This window comes from Panthera tigris, chromosome C1 (genome assembly GCF_018350195.1).
Source record: "Panthera tigris isolate Pti1 chromosome C1, P.tigris_Pti1_mat1.1, whole genome shotgun sequence".
Lineage (NCBI taxonomy): Eukaryota > Metazoa > Chordata > Mammalia > Carnivora > Felidae > Panthera > Panthera tigris.
The window spans coordinates 128,852,135-128,869,325 of NC_056667.1; the positions used below are offsets into that span (position 1 = coordinate 128,852,135).

At 35.3% G+C, this 17,191-nt stretch overlaps 1 protein-coding gene across 6 annotated transcripts in view; it reads left to right on the forward strand.

Annotated features, from left to right (window-relative positions):
• SPOPL (speckle type BTB/POZ protein like) overlaps positions 1-16,688 on the forward strand; it is a 75,671-nt gene extending 58,983 nt beyond the window's left edge. For all 6 annotated transcript variants that reach the window (XM_042994388.1, XM_042994387.1, XM_007086402.3 and 3 more), the window contains exons 8-11: positions 1,373-1,495; positions 11,501-11,643; positions 11,733-11,786; positions 15,200-16,688. In XM_042994388.1, coding sequence (XP_042850322.1) covers positions 1,373-1,495; positions 11,501-11,643; positions 11,733-11,786; positions 15,200-15,344 — 465 coding nt within the window. In that variant the 3' untranslated portion in view covers positions 15,345-16,688. The remainder of the gene's footprint in view (positions 1-1,372; positions 1,496-11,500; positions 11,644-11,732; positions 11,787-15,199) is intronic.
• Positions 16,689-17,191: the final 503 nt, after the last annotated feature.

A 17,191-nucleotide genomic window follows, 5' to 3' on the forward strand; every position in this document is an offset into this window, starting at 1 on the left:
TAAACATCATTTAAAGGCTAATATTTAATTTGTACAAATGTAGAATAGTGGAATGTATATTTTGAAAGTAATTGTGCATGGTCTTATTGTTACACTAAAATTTCAGAAATAGAAGTAGAAAGGGAAAAAGTATGTTCTGTAGTAGAACAATAGATATAGCCTAATGTGGGTGAATATTCCAAATAATAACTATTTTGATGTCCATCTAGTGGCAAAATAAATGAGTAGTTTTTATCCAAAAGGGTGGTTCTGGTCCATAGCTATTTGAGAGCTCTCTACTTAAGGTGTTTATTCCTCTTTTCTAAATTATACATTGATTTTGGAATTTTTTTTTTTCTAGAACAAAAATAATGCCACTAAAATAAGAAAGATTTTTTTAAAAAAAGACAAATCACAGTAGTGTTATTATATATTTAATCAGTATGTTACCTCTTTGGTTTTCCCAAATGTTTCTCTGTCACCTGTCATCTTGAAATGTAGTCAGATTAAAGATCAGAGATTGATTCTTTGCTGGTTGCATTACATGTGAGCCTTCATGCTCTAACGGGACCACTCCAAAGTTTATTTATGTGGCTCAACTTCATTCTTTCTGTAGAACTAAAGGCTGAAATACATAGCTGCTTTCTTTCCTTTGATTGTTGGTCAACCAGGTACTATGATTAGCCTTCTGACCACTTTCACATAAGGAGACGTGAATAATTTCAAATGTTATTGTCAGCAAAGGGTCAGAAAAATTTGGTATTGTTTAGTGTTAGATATTTAGCTTCATTGATCCCATGAGAGAAACCAAATACAAAGATGTAGGAATAAAAAAGGAATTACTACTCTTTGGACTGGAGTATGTTTCAAGCAAAGAGGTAATGCCAGTGTATAGATAGTAAGACATGCCATTTTTGCCAAAGGGAGAGTTCTGAGGTAATGGGCTCTGGAAGTATCTCAAATACCTGACCCTACTTTTGCTGAAACCCACTGGTTACAGAGTCTTAGGCATTGTACTACGACCTCAGAATTCAACAAAGAAAAAGTTAATAGGTATCTTCTTCTAAGATACAGGTTAGAAATTGAACATACGTATTTTGTTTGGCCTAAAGACCTTAATTTGGTTTTCTTTTTGTTGGTTTGTTGTTTTACCCTTTCTAATTGAGATGTTGAGGTTTTATATACCCACATGGTAGTGCTAGGCTTGGTATACTTCTCCTATTAACCTGCTTGCTTCACTTTGCCTGCTTAGGTTACTGAAGATTTACTGACCTCCATTTTAAAATAGAGTATTTGAGTGCAAATTTAGTTAAATTATTATCAAAGTTTCTCTTAGGTTCATTTGTGTGTGTGTGTTGTTTGAGTATAACTTTTGTGTTGTTTTCAATATCAGAATCGAGTGGAAATAAATGATGTAGACCCTGAGGTTTTTAAAGAAATGATGAGATTCATTTACACAGGGAAAGCACCAAACCTTGATAAAATGGCTGACAACTTGTTGGCAGCTGCAGACAAAGTAAGTAGGTCTAAAGCGCTGAAAACTGTACTCAAGCTTGATGTATCTAGAAAGTTATCATCAAATGAAAATCCTAAGTAACTTGAAATGCTGAGGAATTAATTTATACTGTTTGTAGGTGGCTCTTGAGTGTATTATGAAATAGCATGCAATGAGATGATATGGAAATGAGATTTTTTTTAATCAATAAGGCATATAAATATCTTGAGCCAGTTAGAATATATGAATAAAATAAAATAATGAAATAAAAAAGGAAAAAAGTATTAGATTTTTTCCTAACTTAATTGCCTGTATTCAGAGATATATATTTTTTAACATAGCATAGAAAGAGAAAAAATAATGCTAATTTTATAATATTCTTTTGTAATGGTTATTTCTTAAAGTTTCGGAAGCAATGCAAAAATACCAGAAAATCTCAAAGCCAGTAGTTTTCAATCCTGAAAGCACATTGGGAGGTTTTCTTGAACGTTTTGATGTTTATGCTTCTGTCCATATAAATAAGTTTATGAGTATGCCTATGCACATATGTACATGTCTTTATGTACACATACACATATACCACATAGAGGGTAGGGAAGAGAGTACGATAGTGTACTTGTTTTGCAAAATATTACCATTGGAACCATTACCAAGCCAAGAGTATATGGAATCTATTCTTTCTCTTTCCCCCACTCCCAAGTTGTTTAAATTCCAGTTAACATACAGTATAATACTAGTTTCAGGTGTACAATATAGTGATTCAACCATTCCACACACAAGTGTTCATCACAAGTGCACTCCTTAATCCCCATCACCTGTTTAAACCATTTCCCCACCCACTTCTCTTCTAGTAACCATCAATTTGTTCTCTGTAGTTTAGACCCTGTATTCTTGGTTTACCTCTCTCTCACTTTCCCCCCCCCCCCGTACTCATTTGTTTCTTAAATTCCACATATGAATGAAATCATATAGTATTTGTCTGAAATCATATGGTATTTGTCTTCCTGTGACTGATTTATTTCTGTTAGTATAATACTCTCTAGTGTCATCCATGTTGTTGCAAATGGCAAGATTTCATTCCTTTTCATAGCCCAGTAATATTCCATTGTATATCTATACCACAACTTCTTTATCCATTTATCAGTTGATGGACACTTGGGCTGTTTTCATAATTTGGCTATTGTAGATAATGTTGCTATAAACATGGGGGTGCATATTTCCCTTTGAATTAGTGTTTTAGTATTCTTTGGGTAAATATCTAGTAGGGCAATTGCTGAATCATAGGATAGTTCTATTTTTAATTTTTTCAAGAACCTTCATACTGTTTTCCAGAATGGCTACACCAGTTTGCATTCCCACCAACAGTGCAAGAGGTTCTCCTTCCTGAACATCCTCACCAACACCTATTGTTTCCTATGTTTTTGATTTTAAGCCATTCTGACAGCTGTGAGGTGATATCTCATTGTAGTTTTGATTTGTATTTCCCTGGTGATGAGTGATGTTGAACATCTTTTCATGTGTCTGTTGGCCATCTGATGTCTTTGGAAAAATGTCTACTCATGTCTTATGCCCATGTTTTAATTGGATTATTTTTTTGGGGGGGTATTTTGTAGGTTCTTTATATATTTGAAATATTAACCCCTTACTGGATATATCATTTGCAGATATCTTCTCCCATTCCATGGGTTGCCTTTAGTTTTGTTGATTGTTTCATTTGTTGTTCAGAAGCTTTTTGTTCTGATGAAGTCCCAAAAGTTTATCTTTGCTTTTGTTTCCCTAGCCCATGCAAGAAAGAAGTTGCTGCAGCCAGTGTCAAAGAGGTTACTCCCTGTGTTCTCCTCTAGGATTTTTATTGTTTCAGGTCTCACATTTAGGTCTTTAATCCATTTTGAATTTATTTTTGTGCATGGGGTAAGAAAGTGGTCCAGTTTCATTCTTTTGCATGTTGCTGTACAGTTGCTCAGCATCATTTGTTGAAGAGACTATCTTTTTTCCATTGGATATTATTCTTTACTGCTGTGTTGAAGATTAATTGACCATATAATTTTGTGCTCATTTCTGGGTTTTCTACTCTGTTCCATTAATCTGTGTCTCTTTTTATGCCACTACCATACTGTTTTGATTATTATAGCTTGGTAATATAATTTGAAATCTGGAATTGGGATATGTCCAGCTTTTTCTTTCTTTTTTTTGTAAAGAGAGAATGAGCATGTGAGCGTGTAAGCAGGCGATATGCAGGAGGTGGGGAGAGAGTGAGAAAGAGAGAGAGAATGAATCCCAAGCAGGCTTCATGCTCTGCACAGAGCCTGATGTGGGGTTCAATCCCATGACTGTGAGAACATAACCTGAGTTAAAATGAAGAGTCGGACACTTAACCAACTGAGCCACTCAGGTGCCCCTAGTTTTGCTTTTCTATTTCAAGGTGGCTTTGGCTATTTGTGGTCTCTTGTGGTTCCATATAAATTTTAGGATTCTTCTATTGCTGGGAAAAGTACTGTTGGTGTTTTGATAGGGATTGCATTAAATGTGTAGATTGCTTTGAGTAGTATTGACATTTTAGCAATATTTATTCTTCCAATCCATGAGCATGGAATGTCTTCTCATTTCTTTGTGTCATCAGTGTTTTATGGTTTGCAGAGTACTTTCACTTCTGTTTAGGTTTATTCCTGAGTATCTATTCATTTTTGGTAGAGTTGTAAGTGGCATTGATTCCTTGATTTCTTTTTCTGCTGCTTCATTATTGGTGTATAGAAATGCAACACATGGCTGTACACTGATTTTATATCCTGCAACTTTACTGAATTCATGTATCAGTTCTAGTGGTTTCTTTGTGGAGCCTTCAGATTTCTATATAGAGTATCATGTCATCTGCATATAGTGAAAGTTTTACTTTTTCCTTGCTGATTTGGATGCCTTTTGTTTCTTTTTGTTGTCTGATTGCTGTGGCCAGAATTTGCAGTACTATGTTGAATAAAAGCGGTGAGAGTGGACATCCTTGTCTTGTTCCTGACCTTAAGGGAAAGGCTCTCAGTTTTTCCACATTGAGGATGATTCTAGCTGTGGGTTTTCATATATGGCCTTTATTATGTTCAGGTATGTTCCCTCTAAACCTACCTTGTTGAGGGTTTTTATCATCAGTGGGTGTTGTACTTTGTCAAATGCTTTTTCTGTGTCTATTGAAATGATTGTATGGTTCTTATCCTTTCTTTTAATAATGTGGTGTATCACCTTGATTGATTTGTGAATATTGAACCACTCTTGAAACCCAGGAATAAATCTTACTTTATTGTGGTAAATGATTTTTTTAATGTATTGTTGGATTCTGTTTGTTAGTATTTTATTGAGATTTTTTGCATCCATGTTCATCGGGCATATTGGCCTTCAGTTCTCTTTTTTAATGAAGTATTTATCTGGTTTTGATATCAGGGTAATTCATTCATCAGAATGAATTTGAAGTTTCCCTTTTCTATTTTTTGGAATAGTTTGAGAAGAATAGGCACTAACTCTTCTTTAAATGATTGGTAAAATTCATATGTGAAGCCATCTGGTCCTGGACTTCTGTTTATTGGGAGTTTTTTGATTACTGATTTAATTTCTTTGCTGGTAATCAGTCTGTTCAGGTTTTCTGTTTCTTCCTGTTTCAGCTTTGGCAGTTTATGTGTTTCTAGGAATTTATCCATTTCTTCCAGGTTGTCCAATTTGTTGACATATGGTTTTTGATAATATTCTTTTATACTTGTGTTTCTGCGGTGTTATTATTTCTCTTCTCTCATTTATGATTTTATTTTGAAGTCCTTTCTCTTTTCTTCTTGGTAAGTCTGGCTAGAGGTTTATAGATTCTGTTAATGTTTCCAAAGAACCAGCTCCTGGTTTCATTGACCTGTTATATTATTTTTTGTTTGTTTTGTTTTGTTTTAGTTTCTGTATTATTTATTTCTGCTGTAATCTTTATTATTTCCCTCCTTCTGCTGGATTTAGGCTTCATTTGTTGTTCTGTTAATGACTCCTTTAGGTGTAATGTTAGGTTGTATATTTCAGATTTTGCTTGCCTGTTAAGGTAAGCCTGTATTGCTATATATGTCCCTCTTAGGACCACTTTTTCTGCATCCCAAATGTTTTAGACCCTGGTGTTTTCATTTTCATTTGTTTCCATGAACTTTTTGTAGTTCTTCTTTGATTTCCTGTTTGACTCATTCATTGTTTAGTAGCATGTTTAACCTCCATGTTATTTGTGGTCTTTCCAAATTTTTTCTTGTGGTTCACTTCTAGTTTCATACCATTGTGATCAGAAAAGATGGATGGTATGATTCCAGTCTTTTTGTATTTATTGAGACCTAATTTGTGGCCTAATCTGTAATCTATTCTGGAGAATTTCCCAAGTGCATTTGAAAAGAATGTGTATTCTGCTGTTTTGGGATGGAATGTTCTGAATATATTTGTTAAGTCCATCAGGTCCAGTGTGTCATTCAAAGCCATTGTCTCCTTGTTGATTTTCTGTTTAGATGATCTGTCCATTGGTGTGTGGGGTATTAAAGTTCCCTACTATTATTGTATTCTTATCAATTAGTTCTTGTATGTTTGCTATTGACATTTATGTATTTGGGTGCTTTCATGTTTGGTGCATAAATATTTACAATTGTTATATCTTCTTGTTGGATTGTCCCCTTTATTATGATATAATACCCGTCTTTGTCTCTTGTTACAGTCTTTGTTTTAAAGTGTAGTTTGTCCGATAAGTATTGCTACTCCAGCTTTTTTTTGACATCTGTTTGCATGGTAATGTTTTCCATACCCTCACTTACTTTTTTTTTTTAAGTTTATTTATTTATTTTTGAGAGAGAAAGAGAGGGAAGAGCAGAGAGAGCGAGAGAGAGAATCCCAAGCAGGCTGCATGCTCTGTATGGAACCTGACGTGAGGCTCAATCCCATGACCAGGAGATCATGACCTGATCTGAAATCAAGAGTCGGATGCTTAGCTGATTGAGCCATTCAAGTCCCCCACCATCCCCTCACTTTCAATCTGCAGATGTCTTTAGTTCTAAAATGAGTCTGTTGTAGGCAGCATATAGATAGGTCTTATTTTTTATCTATTCTGACCTCCTATGTCTTTTGATTGGAGCTTTTAGTCCATTTACATTCAGAGTAATTACTGATGGATATATATTTACAGCCATATTATTACTTGTTTTGCTATTGTTTCTGGAGATTTTCTATGATCCTTTCTTGTCTTTGTCACTTTTGGCCTCTCCTTTGCACTCAAAGTATATCCTTTAATATTTCTTGCAAAAACTGGTTTAGTAGTCACAAACTCCTTTAGTTTTTGCTTGTCCGTGAAACTCTTTCTCTTTCCTTCTATTCTGAATTGTATCCTGCTGGATGGAGTATTCTTGGGTGCAGATTTTTCCCACTCAGCACTTTGAATATGTCATGCCACTGTCTTCTGGCCTGCCACGTTTCTGCTGAGAAATCTCTAACTACCATTATGGGTCTTACCTTGTAAGTAAAGATGTCTTCTGTCTTGCTGTTTCTAAGATTTTTTCTTTATCACTATACTGTGCAACTTAATTACAGTGTGTCTTGGTGTGGGCCTGCTTTTGCTGATTTTGATGGGAGCTCTCTGCCTTCTAGATCTGTATGTCTCTTTCCTTCCCCCAGATTAGGGAAGTTTTCGGCTGTTACTTCCTCAAATTTTCTGACACCTTTTACTCTGTCATCTTCTAGGATTCCTATGATACAAATATTACATTTCATGGAGTCACTGAGTTCTCTAACTCGATTCTCAGGTTGCATAATTCTTTTTCTTTTGTTCAGTTTTCATTATTTTCTATTTTGTCTTCTAGGTCACTAATTCATTTCTCTGCTTCTTCCAGTTTGCTGTTCATTGTATCAAGCCTGTTTCTAATCTCATTTATTGTATTCTTCATCTCTGATTGATTCTTTTTTAACTTTTTATCTCTGTGGTAAGAGTCTCACTAACTTTTTCCATTCTTTTCTCAAGCCCAGTGGGTATCTTATGTTCATTACTTTAATTCTCCATCAGGCATGTTACTTATATCTGTTTCACTTAGACCCCTGGCTGTGACTTCATCTTGTTCTTGAATAATTTCCTTGTCTTCTCATTTTGTCTATGTCTGCCTGCTTCTGTGTGTTAGAAAGGCCATTTATGTCTCCTGTTTCTGAAAGTAATGGCCTAAGTCATGTTCCCAGGGCCTGATGCTTCAGAGAGTTCTTCAGATATGTGCTGTGTGAGCTCTCCTATTGTGTTTTGTTTGCTCTATCCTTCAGGCTGATTGTCTCCAGATGCTCTCCTTGCCTGCTGTAGGCACTGTTTGGTACCTGGCCTCATTGTGGAAAGTTTTACCTAGATGTTCTCTGATCTGCTTGTGAAATGAGACCTGATACAACTTTATCCAGAACTGAGGTCCTGCAGAACTCATGGTTAGATATAGTATGGGCAGGGCGTTGTTCAGGTCTCTCTGTGCTGGGACTGAGGGAAGCTTGACGGAGAAGGGCAGTTCTGCCTGAACACAGGGGAGTGGGGCTTGGTGTAAGCAAGTTCAGCAGCCAGTGCCATCCTGTGCTGTTTCCTGCATGTGGCTCTGTGTTTATGCTGAGGGGTTGGGGAAGTAACTGGTGCTGGCCAGCTCCTTTGTTCTGGGAGAAGTGTCTCCATGAATGCTGCCTCTCAAGAATGTCCTCCTAGAGGAGCAAATAATCTCCCCCTGTTTGTCCCAGATTTTCTTCAGATTGCTGTTTCATTCTGTCTGTTCCTGGCTTGTTTGTCTGCTTTCCTTCCAGGAGCAGAGCAGGCCCACTTACTGACCTTTAAATCTCTAGGCTTTAATCTCCACGGGTTGCAAGAACTCATGAAATTCAGCTTCTCTCATTTTGCAAACCAATATTTTTGGGGAAACATTCTCCTTTGTATCCCCCTGTATGCTCCTTTCTCTCTGGCCCTTCTCCATGACCATGGCTCCTCCCCTCCACAGCACCCATGATACATTTCTCCCCTAAACCACGTCTCCACACTTCCTACCTTCTTCAACATCGCCTCTTCTCTCCCTTTAGTTGTTAGTTTTGTCCATCTTCTGGTTTATGTCTGGCGTATTTTGGATGATTTGGTAGTTATCTAGTTGTGTTCATGGGACAAGAGGAGCCTAGGGTCTACTTACTCTGCCACTTTCTTCTTGAGCTGGAATCTATTATTTCTCTCTTTCTTTTTTTAATATTTATTTATTTAGAGAGAGTGTGAGTGGGGGAGAAGGAGAGAGAAAATCCTAAGCAGGTTCCATGTGTTAGCGCAGAGCCCAATTGGGGCTTGATCATGAACTGTGAGATCATGACCTGAGCCGAAATCAAGAGTTAGATGCTTAACCCAGCTGAGCCACCCAGGCAGCTCTGGAATCTATTATTTCTTACAACTGCACATGAATCTATAACTGTCTTAATAAAAATTTAAATTAAAAAAATGACATTTGTAGTAGTATCAAAAATATTAAACATATAGGCATAAATCTGAGAAGATCTTCAAGACTATACCAATAATTACAATATATTGATAAGTGAAATTCAGGTACTACTTAAATAAATGGAAAGGGAAATTTTGTTCATGGATTAGAACTCTCAATATTGTTAAAATTTCAGCTCTTAAAATTCATTAGTAGAACCAACATGTCAAAAAAACTTTTTTTGTGTGGGGTTTTTTGACAAATGAATTTTAAATTTATGTGCAAGTGGGAGGACCTAGAGAAATCTGATAACTTTGAGAAAAGAAGGTCAAAATAGAGGACTAACACTGCGTGATGACAAGACTTATTATAAAGTTTCAGAATTTAAGACCATGTTGTATTGGTGACAAGATAGACAACTCATTTGAAAAGAATGGAGAGTATAGAAATAGGCTCTCACATATCTGGATATCTAATTTTTTTTTTTTAACGTTTTATTTATTTTTTGAGACAGAGAGAGAGCATGAATGGGGGAGGGGCAGAGAGAGAGGGAGACACAGAATCGGAAGCAGGCTCCAGGCTCTGAGCCATCAGCCCAGAGCCCGACGCAGGGCTCGAACTCATGGACCACGAGATCGTGACCTGAGCCGAAGTCGGACGCCCAACCGACTGAGCCACCCAGGCGCCCCTGGATATCTAATTTTTGATGAAAGTGCAAAGACGATTCAGTGAAGAAGGGATAGTCTTTTCAGCAAGTGGTGCTGGAACAGTTGGATACCTATATTCCTGAAAAAAATGAACTTTTTATGTGAACTTCACGCCAAGTACAAAAAGTCATGCAAAATTTATTTTAAACCTAAAATCTAAAACTTCTAAGAGAAAACATAGGAGAAAGTCTTTGTAATCTTGTGTTAGGCAAAGAATTCTTAGCTATAAAACCAAAAAACAATACATAAAAGAAAAATAGACAAATTAGACTTAAATAAAATTTTAAAACTTCCTCAGAAAACACAGAATAAAAAAGACTAGCCGGAAACTAGGAGAAAATTCTTTACAAAGCATATATCTGATGAGCACCTTATATTCAGAATATATCTGCTAACAGACTTTTGTATATAAACTATATAAAGAACTCTCAAAACTCAACTATAAGAAAACAATGTTATTTCTAAAAATAGAGAAAATATTTGAACAAACACTTCCTGAACTAATGTCAGTTAACGACATCAAAAGATGCTCATCACCATTAGTTACTAGGGGAATGTAAATTAAAACCATGAGATACTTCTACAAATGTATTGTAATAGATAAAATTACAAAGACCATACTAAGTATAGTCAAGGATGTGGAAGAATAAGGACTCTCATACACTGCTGATGGAAATATAAAATGGTAACAACCATTTTGGAAGATTGGCAGCTTCTTAAAAAGTTTTACACTTGGGGCTCCTGGGTAACTCAGTCAGTTAAGCATCCGACTTCGGCTCAGGTCATGATCTCATGGTTCATGAGTTCAAGCCCCTCATCAGACTATCTGCTGTCAGCTCAGAGCCTGCTTCTGATCCTCTGTCCTTCCCTTCCCCCTCAAATATTAAAAAAGAAAAAATGTTTTACACTTGCCTTCTGATTCAGTGAGTCTACTTTATCTAAGAGAAAAGAAAGCATATTCCCATACAGTAACTTATATGAATGTTTATAGTCGCTTTATTTGTAATAGCTAAAAACTAGAAACACCAATTGTTTATCAAAAGAGGATTGCAGAAACAAATTGTGGTATGTCTGTACACAATGGAATATTATTCAGCAATAAAAAGCATTGAACTGCTGATAAAATGGTAGTGACATGTATGAATCTCGAAATAATTATGCTGAGAAGCCAGTCACAAATTATATGATTCCATTTATAGAAGATACCAGAAAATTTAAACTACAACAGTAGAAAGCATATCAGAGGTGTGGCCTGAGGTGGGTGAAAAGGAAGGATTATAAAGGGGTAGGAGGAAACTTTTGGGGATGATGATTATGTTCAGTGTCATGATTTAATGATGGTCATATGACTGTATAAACTTTATTTGCAGTTTATTGTATATCAATTGTAAATTTTCAGTAAAGCTGCTAAAGTCGTAATAACTAAAGAAGTGGTTATCAAAATGATTTGTTGGCCTTTTATAATTCATTCTTCAAGATTGAGCAGTGGCAACAGAAAGTGTACTGGCTGGTACACTGGCTGGTGTTTAAAATAGAGAAGAGAAATTCACTCATTAAGAGTTTGAGCAAGAAGGGTTTTTGTTTTTTTGGTTTTTTTGTTTTGTTTTGTTTTTAAAGAATAAAACTCTGTTTTTAAAATTGACAGTACATATTTTGCACAAATTGAAATTTCCTAAAGAAAATTGGTCTTTCTCTTGAATTCATTGATTTGTATCTTCTTAATATTAGGTTAAAATAACTTCAGGACTTTTTTTTACCCTCAGTTCAAAGTATAATGTGCTTTAAATTTATTTTCTAAGTTATAAATACCAAGTATTTAAAACTTGGTAGTTTGAGTAAATGTTTAATTGCTGTGTTTTCCTTTTGGATAGTATGCACTGGAACGGCTGAAGGTCATGTGTGAAGAAGCTTTGTGTAGTAACCTCTCGGTAGAAAATGTTGCTGATACCCTTGTCCTTGCAGATTTGCACAGTGCAGAACAGTTGAAAGCACAAGCCATAGACTTTATTAATAGGTAAGCTATGCCTGTATTTCAGTGGGCATGACACCTTCAACATTTTTTCACTGGACTTTTTTTTAAGTGTGTTTAAATCTTTAATGCAGGTGCAGTGTACTTCGACAACTTGGGTGTAAAGATGGGAAAAACTGGAACAGCAAGTAAGATGACATCAGTTTCTGACTTAAAGTTGATCTGCATACATGAAATTAAGTGTTTGCATAGCCTTTTGCTCATCTACAATAAGTATGAATCCAGATATTAGTTGTATGAAGCAAACTGCCAGTTATTTTAAAACATAATAATATGATTTGGTGGATTCTTGAGGCTATGCTCCCTTGTAGATCAGCTTCTAATGTGAACTGGGATAGACAGTTTAATTTTTTAAGCACATATGCTCACAGTATATAGCTGAGCCCATGTATTTCAGTGGCTACTAGATTTTTTCCCTGTCCCTTCAGAAAACATTTCTAAAGATGTTGGGAAATACTTATTTTTTCCTATGAGGAATGTACCCCATTTGCCTAGACAGTCTTTATATTTGACTGCTCACCCACTGCTTCTTAGGTTAGCCAAGTACCTTGCATCATATAGTATTTTAGGCTAGCTGCTTCATATTCCCTACTGGTAGCAGTTTGTTCTTTCCTTTCCCGTTGAAACTGTGTGGTAGTTGTTACATTTTTCTAAGACAACCTTCTGAATATGAACTATTAGAACTTATTATTTCCTTTTTTGTTTTCTTCTATTTTTAGAGTGATTTTCTACTTTTTGTAATTTTTCAAAATCAGAAAAGGTGAAGAGTTGATAGTTTGAGGAATTTTCATCTGCTTTTGATTAGTTTTTACCAATAAACCCTTAAATTCTATACTTTATCAAAAGTAGATTTAAGTGAAAAAAGACAGTGTTAGAGACAATAAAATGAATGTTGACCTGATTACTTCCCATTCTTTTAAACTGTATTATGTTGTTAACTCTGAATTCCTATCAGTTTGTGAATTCTGTTTTCACAAAGTAAAAATTAGTAACTACGTTTAAGTCATTGGTGGTATATTGGTTAGTATTTGATGATACGTTATTGTCATGGTATATGATCACAGAAAAGTCTATTTAAATTTAAAATATATTAGCATTCAATGATAATTTTTTTATCCCTTAGCCACATTCAAGCTCTAGTTTTATTTTGTTAAGAAAACATTTTACATTGTATAGCTTTTTCAGTGTCAAAAAATACTAGCTTATTTTATATCCCCTGGAGTAGCTGTTGTATGTACAGACTTTCAATAGATCTTTTTGAATTAAATAAATGAAAATGCCAGGTATATTAAGAGGTATTTATGTGACTCCAAACAGTTAGTTAAAATGATAAACATAATTACATACAGGTAATATGATGTCAGGCAAATTTTTAAAAAGTTGTTTTATTCAGCTACTGTTTAGTTCACAAACATTTACCTAGCATCTGTGTCTCAAGTACTGTGCTAGGGTGCTGCATATAAAAATAGGGAAAAATCCTTTTCTTGAGAAATTTGTCTAATGAAAGAAATACATGTATATATTATTTCATAATGTGGTAAGTAACATGATAAAGGAAGACATGTGCAGGGCACTTGACAAAGGCTGGATGGTTTAGGAATGGCTTCCTGCAGATGACATCTGAGTCTTTAAACACAAATAGGAGTTAGTGAAACTAAGAAGGAAATAACAAGCATTATAAACAGAAGGGATCACTTGATCCAAAGTATAGAAGCATGAAGCAGTAGGTGATCCATTCATTTGACATATGTTTATATTTATTATCAAGTAAATACCTCAGGCAGTGTGCTTAGTACAAAAAAATATAGTGATGAACATGACAAATGTTTCCCCTACCTTTATGGAGTGTTTAGTTTAGCAAGAAACAAATAGGAATTAAGTAATTGAAATAAAGCGTAACAATAGATAATGTATATCCCAAGCATACAGCAAAAGAACCTTACCTAAAATAGGAGTGAAAGAAAGCCTTTTTGAGGAATTACTGTATAAATAAACACGTGGAGTATTAGTAGGAGTTACCATGGTAAAGAAGAGGGAAGAAGCATGAAAGTTTATCCCAAAAAAAGGGAATCAGGTTTGCAAAGTTTTGGTGATAAAGAAAGAACAATATAGAGTCAGAGAGAGGTTATGAGAAGAAGCTGGAGAAAGCAGACAAAGGTCAGATCCTAGAAGGCCATGTAAATAACATTGGGACTTTTAGACATTCAAAGAGAAATGGGTATCCAATAAAAGGTTTTAACCTAGTATAGGGCATGATCAGAGTTTCATTTTTAGCAATCTCTCTGCATACAAGGTAGAGAATATATTGTGGGGAGCTTGAGGTGGTGGTTGTGGTGACAGTTGAGCAAGGTTAAATATAGGAGACACATTGGAAAGTTGCTGGAGTAGTGCAGGCAAGAGATGAGAGTTGAAATTAGAGTTGATTGGTGACAGTTGGGGCTAGAGAGAAATGAAAGGATAAAACATTTTGAAAGGACAGTCTATAATATTTGGACATTATTTGGATGGTGGATGGATATAAGGGAGAAAAGAGACCAGGATAACTAGATTAGGTATTTACTCTGCATGCTCAGTAGACCATGTTGTACATTCAGTATACAATGAGCAGTTACCTGAGCATGTAAGGAGAGATACAAAGGTAGAGAGAGGAAGTAGGAAAAATTGTTTCTTTTTCTAAAGAACTTGGATACAGGCATTAGGGAACAATAAGGTGTAACATAGTCATATTTGTGTTACTAAGGCAGTTCACGGAAGCCAGTTTGAGAGGAGCAAGATAGGAAACTAGAAGACAACTTAGGAAACTGTTGTGATAATCCAAATGTGAGATGATGTGAACCTTGACTGGGAATTCAAAATATCTTTGGAAATTAAAATAGGGCTTTGATGATTGATTGGAAAGGATGGAGCCAAGATGACTCCCAGGTTTTTGATGTTACCGCTGGGTGATGGTGGAAGCATTAGCTGATTAGAAATGAGGGAAGAAGAATTTGCAGCTTGGATAGAGACGTGTTGAGTTCTTTCCTGGCTATCCTGAATTTTTAGGGCTTGAGGCTGTCCAAATAAAGAGAACAAGGGGTTGGGACTGTACCTTGTGGGGAGGGCTAGATTTGCAAATCAGTAGTTTACCATCATTGAGTATGATAGTTAAAATTGTAAAGAGTGGATACAATAGGATGAATGATGAAGTTAAGAGAGAAGAGTGAGGGCAAAAGTTGGAACTCTAGAGAAAACCTATGTGTAACAGCCAGGGAAAAGAGCTCTTAAAAAGCTGGTACAGAAATGGTAACAATGGGAGTTGGGACTATGGAGAAAAGTGTCACATACTTCCAGAGTATAGAACTTCCAGAAGAATTTAAGTTTCAATTGCAACAGAAAATACCAGTAACATAAAGATGGTATTTTGATGAATTCACATGGCTTGACGATACAGAGAGGCAAAAGTGAAACATTTTGAAATGTGTGATTTTTTCTAAAACTAACAATGCAACAATGCATTTTGAAAAGTACTCTTTAATAAACATCACTTAATTTTATTTTTCAGCCAAGCAGCAGACATAATGGAAACGTCAGGGTGGAAGTCCATGATTCAGTCTCACCCTCATTTAGTAGCAGAAGCCTTCCGAGCACTAGCATCTGCACAATGTCCACAGTTTGGCATTCCACGCAAACGGCTAAAACAGTCCTGAAATCTTCCATGAACTGTAGAAAAATGGAATTGACTTTTACTCCTCCAGGTCCAGAAGGATTCTAATAACAAACCATAAGCAAGAGTTGTTTCTGTTGTCTTGTCCACGAACAGAAGCTGAAAAAGCATATTGCTTGCATTTCAGGTGGATAATTTATGGTTTATTCTTCAGCTTTAAATTAGACTGATTATACTCTAATTCACTTCAAGGCCTTAAATTATCTTCAATGACTTCTCTTGTTCATATAATACTTTAATTTTTTTATTGTGCCTTGTCATTTTGACTAAGGCTATGCAGGATTGCACTAGCTCCATAATGCAGTAATATTGATAACTGAAGATATTAAGTTTCAAAAGGATCTTCCATTAGTTTGAGAAAAGCAAAATGAATTTTATAGGGTTTGTCCTATGCTATCTCAAAGTTTAAAACTAGGTTCTTCTTAAAAGCACTCGTATTGGAGATTACTGGTAATGTCTCCAGTCTAAGTCCTATACATATAGGAGAACCTGCTTACCTTCAAAGTAAGTTACGGCAATACACTGCTTCAATTCTAATTTATTTTTCATTTCAGGGGGCAAATATGCAATGAGTTGGCCCAAATTTTTAGTAAAATTTGGATGTTTTTCTGTGTGTTGACTGTCCAGCCGACTAAGAGAAGCATAACAAACCTTTGCTTGTGTTTCTTTGTGGGTTTGTTCAAGTTTACAATGACTGAGAACTGATTGAGGTTAAGATTTCAATAAAAAGAAAGCATGTTTTGTGCTGAATTAATTTTTTTTTAATTTGTAGTGACCTACATTTATATGAAGAATTCTGTCCATGTTGAAAGTAAGGATGACCAAATGTAAATTTAATGAGTGGGCCAATTAAGAAAGATATATATGCACTTTTCATGTGTAACTTTTGTATGCTAAATGGTACATATATTTTTTGTTTGTTTTTGAGGGTATTAATAAGGTATAATTAATTGTGTCTTAACTTTTGCAAGAATTTTTTAAGACTGAGGGAGGCAACTGGGATGTTTGTGATAATAGATAAGAAAGGTATTCTTGATTATAGTTAAATTGGTTTGAATTTCAGATATTTATTATTGAATTTACTCTGTCTTATCCCACTTTGGAGAAGGCAATTGAACAATAAAATTCTGGACACTCTACTCTCCTTCTAAAAATAGTGAATTGATATTTGCAGACTAAAGGAGAGAACCCTTAGAAATCTATTAGGCCACACTCTGAACCTTTTCCCCCCTAGCTTTCTCCTTTCTGTTTCAGTTACTGTACTAACATTGTGGATGATACTGAAATTCTGCATAATGTGAACAGGATAAACTATTTATAAACTGCTTTTCATGGGCCAGTTCTTTATTATAAATGAATTTAGCTTTAAACACATACACATGTTCAGTGTTTGATAGCTCTGTTCACAGTGAAGGTCTGTCCTGGTGCATTGTCCCGGAGAAGTAGGAGCAGTGGCAAGTCACTGCATCTGATTTCATGGAATAGTGACAATATGCTTCTTAGGCAAGATTTATACTTGACCACAAGGGGAAAAGTGTGTCACTGGAAAAAAAATGCATATACCTATATATTCACATACATACTTTATTCTCCAGATTAAAATTTGTATAATTTGTTTATTTAGTTTTTGAATTTAGAACAAAAGGAAAAAAAAGGAGCCTGAGGTTTTAAAATAGATTTTATTTTTGTTATCTCTTTGTTACATATTCACTGAAGCAGTCAGAGTATATCAAGAGTGATTCATATTTACATTGAACAATCACTATCAGATAAGCATTTGTTAACCACAGCAAACTAGTTTGAAAAGGTCATATTTTCAGATATCTTCAT